Source organism: Penaeus japonicus, unplaced genomic scaffold (assembly GCF_977035675.1).
Source record: "Penaeus japonicus unplaced genomic scaffold, GWHDUDI00000001_assembly GWHDUDI00000038, whole genome shotgun sequence".
In the NCBI taxonomy this organism is placed as follows: Eukaryota; Metazoa; Arthropoda; class Malacostraca; order Decapoda; family Penaeidae; genus Penaeus; species Penaeus japonicus.
This window is the reverse complement of record NW_028234440.1, coordinates 23849593-23859749: the sequence shown is the minus strand read 5'-3', so window position 1 is coordinate 23859749 and position 10157 is coordinate 23849593. Positions and strand designations below refer to the sequence as shown.

Genomic DNA, 10157 nt, shown 5'->3' with positions numbered 1-10157 from the left:
ACCCTTTCTGCATTCCCGCGCATGGATCCTTGCAGCTCTAATGACTAGATAGCATCACCGCCAGCTGCAACTCGATCTGACGAATCCTGTGATTCTACCTCATTATTCCTTTTTAGAGGATGTGAAGCGGGGCTTTTTTGCCTCAAACAATGGATGTGTGCACGAGGATCAGCAAACGTCATTGGATCAAAAGTGGCATGCGGATGTGGAATCTAGGCAAATAGTTTCCCCAGTAGACAGAGGTCAGGTCTATTATTACTGGAATTAGTTCGAATTACATTTGAGGGCTTGGCTCCTCAGGATCCCTTTCGACTCATGATCCGACTCAAAGCAGTATCAGAGACAGACTGCAGAGCTCTACGGGGTCTGGATCTGTGACCTGTCCTAAGACAATCTGCCGTAATGCAGCACACTCTGTAGCTAAGTTATCATTTCGGCTGTGCATTTCCCTTACCTCAGAACGCAACTCTCTCATCTGACTAACTAAGTCCTCTAAAAGAGCTTGCAAGGGTTGCGTGCTTGGAGTGGTGCCATTGGGCACTTGCTCCCTCAGGTACTCCCAGAGACCATCTCGCTGACTGTTACGGTCGTCATTGTTCCCTTCTTCTTGCTCGGCCCAACCCCTTATTCCTTCACCAATAGCTGTCAAGGATTAGTTTAATAGGAAAATGAAATAAAAAAAAAATCAGCACGAATGCATGTAGGAGATCAGCACAACCTGAAACAATTTATCGTTCTTTAATTTTCGCTTGGATTTGCTCACTGCTGCCTCATTTAATTAGCACCTTTTCGAAGGCACTGGACGCTGCCTTGAAAGAAAACTTACAAAAGGAACATGCCTACAATTACACCTACAAAAGAAAAAAATTTTACAACACCAGGATTATACAGGAAACACTTGATCAAAGTTCATGCATCATCAAATTATAACATCGAATGCATAAAATGGATTTAGAGTAAAAGTCATCCGAAAAAACACAAAGTAATAACAGGGTAAACATTACAATATCATAAAACATTACAAAATCATAAAACACAATCAAAAAAAAAAGATCAAAGCCAAAAATACAAATATACCCCACAACATAACTTATTATAACACTGCCAAGGGTAATAAAATTAAACGAAACACAAAACGAGGACCATACTTGGAATGAAATACGTAAAACCAAAAGATAATAACCAAAAACGAAAACATAAATTCATTAAAAACTGAACAAAAAAACAATGTCAATGTACAAAAAACGAAAAACTTCAATAAAACCAGTTGTTGCATGATTACACAAAAAGTGCGTCAGATACTAAAACAAACACCAAAAAACCGCTCTGCACCGTCCGACCAAGCAAACTGCCAATCCCCAGCTGCCACCAAAATTTTGGGGTTTTAGTGTTTCACTAATACCCATCGGGTTATTCATTTCATATCATGTAATTTTAAAATCAATTGGGGGTAGCCAATATAGCGCTTATCAAAGGTTATGTTAGAAATTGCAAATAAAAGGTCTACATTTATATACAATAAAAATGAGCAAAACAAGAACATAAAGAACAGAAATTAGAATTGACATAAAAGGGGGGCCAACTGAACATAAAAGGGGAAATACTAAAACTGAACAAAAAGCACAAAAGTAAAACTGTGAACAAAATAAGCAATACTAAAATGGACATAAAAATAAGCACTAAAACGGTCCAGCATAACAAGTTTAAAATACTATTAAAACAAAGCACTATTTCTTCAAATAATGTCCGCACCCTTTTGCCTTGTAATCCAAATCAACACTCTACTTAACTTAATAAAACTGGAGGGTAAGGTGGGCGCCTTGCAGTGCAAATCCAGAGGCTTAGCACGTAAAAATAGTATTGCAGCCGTTTTCTTAAAAATATGGCTACGATGTCAACAATTGGCAATCGCCAGAGGCGATTGCCTAGCCTCTGTTCGATTTACACTTTAAAAAATAAAATAAAAAATAGATTACTAAAACCCTTTAAAATACTTCTTATTAGCTGGGCCTTACAAACACGAAGTTAAAACCTAAACAAATAAAGCTCTATAAAATACCATATACGAAACATTAAAAGTGCAAAAGTAAAGGACAAAAATAAAAATCATTTAAAAGAAATAAAAACGAAACAAAAAGGAACATAAAGTGCATAGATGAAATAAAAGAAATGAATTACATAGAACTTATTAAAATGAACTTTTAAAAAATACGCTACAAAATAAATAAAAGGTGACGTTTAAAACTGGCAAGTCACGTGGTACACACCTGACTTAACGCTCCTTGCGAGGGACAGAACAAAATCTAGGGGGCAGTACCAAGTTTTGGGTTACTAAAGTAAATGGTCACTACAACCACCCCCGGGCAATGGAGTCCGAAGCTGCCGGCTAGCGAAAAATTACGAGGAATTCTACTCGCAACTATCCTCAAACTGACCAGAGCCCACTCTATTATTGGCAAGTGCTTTAGCATGGACAGCAAGACACAAGCAGGAATTCTTTCGGTGTATGGCTAGAAAAGCCGCTCCACACAAGCAGGTCAGAAGCACATGCAATTACATTAAAAAAAGGACAGGGTCTGACAAATAGGGTGCAGTTTAGGGACACAAGAACAAGCGGAAGTAAATCAGAGAGCATGCTATGTTTATAGGTCAAGAAAGTTATTTTACTGGATCGACGGCCTGGAAACCTGGTAAGTCTCGTAAAATTTTCATAAAACGCATAAAACTTTCATAAAACGCATAAAACTTTCATAAACGCATAAATTCATAAAACGCAAAAACGCATAAAACTTTCATAAAACCACAAAAACTTTCATAAAACACATAAAACTTTCATAAAACGCAAAAACTTTCATAAAACTCATATAACATTCATAATACGCATAAAACCTTCATAAAACGCATAAAACTCTCATATAACGCATAAAACTTTCATAAAAATAGAATAATCACGTCATTCATCAGTACCTAAACTGCACCAAATACTTCCACGGCGCCGGCCAAAACCTTAAGAACAAAAATATACATGAATGAAATAAAACAGATCAAGACAATATTAAATGAGAAACAAATAAAAGTGAAAAAGCTTCAACGCCATCAGAACAGCACACTGCAGATAATGCTCTCTGGAAAAGGTCAGACATTATTTCACTATCACTGACACTGAGTGGTCACTTATTTGCACTAAACACTATGCCACTGCTTTCCTTATCTGTCATTATCTAGGACACACATGGATCTTTTCTTCTCACATCTTCACCGGTACAGCATGGAAAACTATGCTCAGGAGCACAGCTGCTAATAAAGCCACTGAGATCCTCTTCTTCATCTGGGTCATCTGCATCAGGATCCATTTCCTCAAGGGGCAAGTGTGACTCATGTGTTGAAAAGTAGGGTTTGATGTAGTTAACATGAACCTTCCGTTTACAAGACTCACCATACAAATTCCTTACTATAAACACAACAGGTCCTAACTTCTTGATTACACGGGCAGGCCCTTCCCAACGTGGTGAAAGGGTGTTAGTGTGCTTGTGTAACATTGTGAGGACTAGTGATCCTTCCTTTAAAGACAGTGATCTTTTCACCTTATTATAATCTTTGGTCCATGCAGTACGAGCTGTTCTACTTGCTTCCTGAGCAGCAGCCCAAGCTAATTGCAATTTTTGCCATAAAATCTCTGGAGTAGCGTCATCATACACCGGTTTCAAAGACATCCCTATTGGTATATCCACAACATGACCCTGAAATAGGTGTAATGGTTGATCCATAACCGATCGATGAATAGAAGTATTCAATGCAAACCTTACCTTGGAAAGGATATCATCCCAGAAGTAGGTTGCATGGTCACAAAGAGTAGTTAGTGCCTCCTTCAGTCGCTTCTATCTTCACTACTTTAAATATAAACTCAAGCCTTGTGATATAACTCTAACTTATCCACCCTGTTGGTTCTTTCTACCATACCATTAGATTTAGGGTTATATGGCACTGTAATATTGAAGTTGATCTTAAGCTCTCGACACACAGCAGCTAGAAGCTGGTTGTTAAATTCTGCTCCTCCATCTGCCTGCAACTCCAAAGGGGGACCGTATGAGGTTATAAAATTATCTACGATAGCTGTGGCAATAGTCTCAGATCTCTTATCTAGGAGCGGAACTAGTTCCACAAATCGGGGACAACTGATCTACTATCACTAAAAAACACCATAATCACAAGTCTATATTTCCCTTCTCAGTATGGGAGTAGCTGGATCAAGTCTGCTGACAATTTCTCAAGAGGGCATAAAACTTCTGGTGCAGCAGCAAGTGGTGCATTCCTAAAGGAATGTCCTTTCTTTACCTGGCAATTTTGGCAGGACTTAACAAACTTCTTTGTGTAAGACACATATTCTGAAGAAGAACAAAGATTTTAGTTTGTTATATGTCCTAAAGATTCCAGGATGGGCGGCCAGGGCGAGGCATGTGAAAGACGTAAGGCAGAGTCCCTCAGATGTCTAGGAACAACAACACGTCGGAGAATCTTATCACTCGACTCTTGTAAATGATAGAGTACTCCATTGGCCATCTCAAACTCTGCTAAAGAAGGCGGGCAACTTGGTTGATGGTACTTGCGAGAGGGGCCTCCCTCTAAGTATTTGATGGCCAGTTGCCAGGTAGGGTCTTCACCTGTTCACTCCTCCTCAAGACTGCAGTGTCATTTTCCCCTAGAATCTCTGCTGTGGCAATGGTAGCTGTTATGGCTCGTGAGATCATATCAGGGACATGTTAAAACACCCCTTAATTGTACAAGATGTCAAAGTTGTATTGCTGAAGTTCTATGCTCCATTGTGACATCTTAGGGCTTTTACTCTTTCTCGTAAAAACATACAGAAGAGGTCAGTGATCTGGGTAAAGAGTGAGCTTATGCCAATACACATAAGGATCAAAAGCCCCTACCGCCTCTAGAACGACAAGTGCTTTTCTGTCTGTTGCACTATAGCGGGATCTGCCCCATTTTTCTTTTTTTTCTTTTCTTTTTTTTTTTTTTTTTTTGTTTTTTTTTCCTTTCCCCCTCGAGAAGTATGCCACAGCATGTGGCACACCCCGAGAGTCTTGCTGCATCAACATGCTCCAATGGCAACTTGGAGGCATCACAGTGAATCTGGAAATCCTTGTTATAGTCAGGATTTTGTAGAGCAGGAGCTGAAATCAGAGCAGATTTCAGTGTATCAAAAGCCTGTTGGCATTCCTGTGTCCAGAGAAATATGGTGTTCTTTCTGGTCAAACATGTAAGTGGAGCAGTTTTACTATTTTAGCAAATCCAGCAATATGCCGTCTAAAAAATCCAGCCGCACCTAGGAATCTGCGGGGGGGGGGGGGGAACAACGTTTGATATACACCCTTCACATCTTTTGCCGGCTCATCTCTGCAAATGCTTGCAACTTCTCAGGATTAGGTCGTATGCCTTCAGCTGAAACTTCAAATCCTAGGAACTTAAAACTTCCGCACACCAATATCACATTTATTAGATTTAAACATAATCCTGCTTTGGTGCAATAGTGAAAGCGTCTCATCCAGGTGCATTAGGTGCTCATCCATGTTCCTACTAAAAATGACCACATCGTCCAAATATGCAGCTGTATGACGACCTAAAACAGAGGATAAACCATATTAATTGTTCTTTGGAAGGTTTGCGGGCAGTCTTTAGTCCATATGGCATACGGGGGGGGGGGGTGGGGACGGTAAATTGCCACACTCTTGCTCCATCACTGAATGCCGTTTTCGGACGATCTGTAGGTTCAACAGGGATGGCCCAATATGCTGAACGAGCATCCAATGAAGTGAAAATACAGCTCTGATGGAGATCATCAATAACCTGCTGGATTTGCGGAAGTGGATAAGAATCAACTGTCAGGTAGTTAAGGCGTTTTAGTCCTGAAATCCACACAAAACCTAACTGTTCCATCCTTCTTTCCTTACCAGTACAACAGGTGAGAGCCATGGACTTGTCGAAGGCTCAATGACACCTGCCTTAGCCTTGCATCACACTCATCAATTGCTCACGGATTGTGTTACGTGCAGTTTGTGGTAGTCTCCACTGTCTTGTAACAGTAGGTAGTGCATCACCTGTAGGAAAAATGGGGGATTGGTGGGTTATTCCAGGAATGGTTCCTATGGCCATAGTATCAGATGTGAAGAGCCCAGAAAACTTTTGCAATAGACCTTGTATCCTTGATCTATCTGGTTCGCAGCCGCGGGTCAAATGATCCAGGGGGGAGAGGGGGTAACCTCTCAGAAGTACCATCTTTAGCAGGAGCTAGTTGAAGAAGGTTGGTAAGTGCTGGGCCGTAACACACCAGCCTGCAATTCACCAATCACGGTAGGCACCAGTCTGTGTGGTTATATTTCCAGGTAGTTCTGTGGACACAAAGGAATTACTATCCTCATTTCCTGGCTGGGCATGCAGATTCTCTTCTGGCAAGGATCAAAGTTGAAATCCGGGAAAACATCAAACTCGTCTGAACCATATCCAAAATCTAGTTGTCCATAATGTTCATCAAATTCATCATCCTCAAAAGTAAATTCTTCATCTAGAACCTCGGTGCTCATCACAAACTTACTTGATGTACCGACTGGGCATTTGAGAGTGTCTGGCTTTGTAGAGGAGTCAACATTTGAGCGGCTGTGGATAGGTGATGCGGCACTGGGTGGAACAGCAACAGGTAAGCGGTCATCAGGCGGAGCGGCAACAGGTAAGCGGTCATCAGGCGGAGCGGCAACAGGTAAGCGGTCATCAGGCGAGCGGCAACAGGTAAGCGGTCATCAGACGCGGAGCGGCAACAGGTAAGCGGTCATCAGGCGGAGCGGCAACAGGTAAGCGGTCATCAGGCGGAGCGGCAACAGGTAAGCGGGCAACAGGTAAGCGGTCATCAGGCGGAGCGGCAACAGGTAAGCGGTCATCAGGCGGAGCGGCAACAGGTAAGCCATCATCTGGTGTTATAAGGGATGAACATCAGACAAGGTTGCAAGCAATGTGCCCCCTTTCAATCTCAGTGGTTTATTGCTTGTATTAATAACCCAAAGAGGTATAATGCCGTTGGTTGGGGCAACTACAGTTTTTGGCATAATAATTGTATCACCTGACGGTTCAACCAGAAGTGTCGGTGACTTGGCAAAGTCAGGAGGTACTTTAGCTGGGACAAATCTTCCTGCCTTTGGTTGGATTGTGATGGATGAACATACTCGAGCTTTAGGAGTGTCTTTGGCAATTTTTGAAGTGATACCTTTGCTTACAACGGTAATCTGGAGGCTTGGACAGTCTGTAAATAGAACAGGGAGCTTAACTCCATCAAATAAAAGGAAGTTCTGAGGAGGGAATTTCTTATGCACTAGTGCATGGCTTGCGCGTCTCAGGACATCCATGCCGATGAGCATATCACCCGGAAAGTTAATGCCATTGACGACACACACTCGATGTGAAAAATATTTGTCCACGTTAAGTTGAATCCGAACATCAGACTCTCCAATTACATTAAGCTCCTTCCCAGACACACCTGCAAGTAGCTTCCGAGATTCATGGATCTGCTTTAAATGGATCTTATTACGTATAGATGCTTTTAGGAGCGTAACTTCACTGCCAGTATCTATTAAGCATCGCAATCTTATACCATTTACCTGTACATTGACCATGGGTCTTCCTGCCTTACTCTTGGATACATTCCTACTTCGAGCCCGTTGGCAAGGTGTCAGGGTCAGTACGGACTCGCTCTCTGGCCTGACTTTCTGAAAAGGGACAATTTCTCCGACCATGTCCAGCTTCTCCACATCGCCAACAGACAAAACCCTTAGGTTTTTCATGGCAATCACGTGTCGTGTGTCCTCTTTGACGATGGAATGCACAGTATGGGCGGTCTCCAACTGCAGCTGTTGTTACCTCAGGTGAACCTGTATGATGGAGAGAAGTTGAGATGGGAGTAAACTTATATCTGGAACTACCAGATCTAGCTCTCTGACGAATACTCCAAACACGGGTCACTACAGTGGCAAGATCTTCTAAAGTACCATTTTCTTGGCCAGCAACACTTTCTTGCAACCAAAATGGCAAAGCTTCAACAAAAGTTCTCCTAATAAGTTCTCTAGGCTTATCAGTTATGCCCGGTAAATCTCGCCAGCCAGACAATACAGCACCTTCAATTTCCAGTAGCAAATCTTGAGGACTTTGATGTTCACGCAGCCGCTTGTCTGAAAGTTGACGGAGAAATTCTGAGGCAGTTGTGGTGCCGCAAAACTTATGCCTAATGCGTAAAGAAAACTGCTGCCAGTCAACTATACCATCAAAAAGTGTTGAATTAATTACCCTTTCTGCATTCCCGCGGCAATGGATCCTTGCAGCTCTAATTCTAGAGGCATCACCGGCCAGCTGCAACTCGATCTGACGAATCCAGTGATCTACCTCATTATTCCTTTGTAGAGGATTGGAAGCGGGCGTTTTTGCCTCAAACAATGGGATGTGTGCACGAGGTTCAGCAAACGTCATTGGAGCTAAAGTGGCATGCTGAGGTGGGAATCTAGGCAATAGGTTCCCCAGTATCTGAGGGTCAGGTCTATTATTACTGGAATTAGTTCGAATTACAGTTTGAGGGCTTTGGGCCTCCTCAGGATCCCGTTCGGCTTCATGATCCGACTCAAAGTCTGTATCAGTGACAGACTGCAGAGGCTCACGGGCTGGATCTGTGACCTGTCTATTGACAATCTGCCGTAATGCAGCACACTCTGTAGCTAAGTTATCATTTCGGCTGTGCATTTCCCTTACCTCAGAACGCAACTCTCTCATCTGACTAACTAAGTCCTCTAAAAGAGCTTGCATGGGTTGCTGTGCTTGGATTGGTGCCAATTGGGCACTTGCTCCCTCAGGTTCTCCCTGAGACTCATCTCGCTGACTGTTACGTGTCGTCATTGTTCCCTTCTTCTTGCTCGGCTCACCCATATTCCGTCACCAAAAGCTGTCAGAGGGATTAGTTTATATGGAAATGTAATAAAAAAAAAATCAGCACGAACTGCATGTAGGAGATCAGCAAACCTGAAACAATTATCGTTCTTTAATTTTCCTTGGTTTTGCTCACTGCCTGCCTCATTTAATTAGCACCTTTTCGATGGCACTGGAGCTGCTGCCTTGAAAGAAAACTTACAAAAGGATCATGCCTACAATTACAACCTACAAAAGAAAAATGTTACAACACCAGGATTATACAGGAACACTTTCAAAGTTCATGGGCATCACAAATGTATAACAAACGAATTGCATAAAATGGATTAGAGTAAAAGTCAGTCACAAAATACAAAGTAATAACTTAGGGTAAAACATTACAAAATCATAAAACAATCAAAATAAAAAAGACCAAAGCAAAAATACAAATATACACCACAACATAACTTATTTAAAACATGCAAGGTAATAAAATTAAACGAAACACAAAACGTGTACATACTTGGAATGAAATACTGTAAAACCAAAAGAAAATACAAAACGAAAACATAAAATTCATTAAAAACTGAACATAAAACAATGTGCAATTTTACATAAAACAAAAACTCAATAAAACCAGTTGTTGCATGATTACAACTAAAAGTGCGGTCAGATACTCAAAACAAACAACTAAAAACCGGCTCTGGAACCGTCGACCAAGCAAACTGCAAATCCCCAAGCTGCCACCATTATTTGGGTTGTAGTGTTTCACTAATACCCATCGGGTTATTCATTTCATATCATGTAATTTTAAATCAATTGGGGTAGCCAATATAGCTTATCAAAGGTTATGTTAGAAATGCAAATAAAAGGTCTACATTTATTAAATAAAAATGAGCAAACAAGAACATAAAAGAACAGAAATTAGAATTGACATAAAAGCAACTGAACATAAAAGGGAAATACTAAAACTGAACAAAAAGCACAAAAGTAAAACTGAACAAAATAAGCAATACTAAAATGAAATAAAAATAAGCACTAAAACGGTCCAGCATAACAAGTTTAAATACTATTAAAACAAAGCACTATTCTTCAAATAATGTCCGCCCTTTTGCCTTGTAATCCAAAATCAACACTCTACTTAACTTAATAAAACTGGAGGGTAAGGTGGGCCTTGCAGTACAAATCCAGAGGCTAGCACGTAAAAAGAGTATCTG

At 41.1% G+C, this 10157-nt stretch overlaps 1 protein-coding gene across 1 annotated transcript in view; it reads right to left on the bottom strand.

The window, feature by feature from the left end:
• Positions 1 to 7695: 7695 nt before the first annotated feature.
• LOC147467125 (uncharacterized) overlaps positions 7696 to 10157 on the bottom strand; it is a 2916-nt gene continuing 454 nt past the window's right edge. Inside the window, exon 1 of the mRNA XM_086533043.1 lies at positions 7696 to 10157. This exon is cut by the window's right edge and continues 454 nt beyond it. Within this exon, the coding sequence (XP_086389169.1) occupies positions 7696 to 8961 (1266 nt within the window). The 5' untranslated portion in view covers positions 8962 to 10157.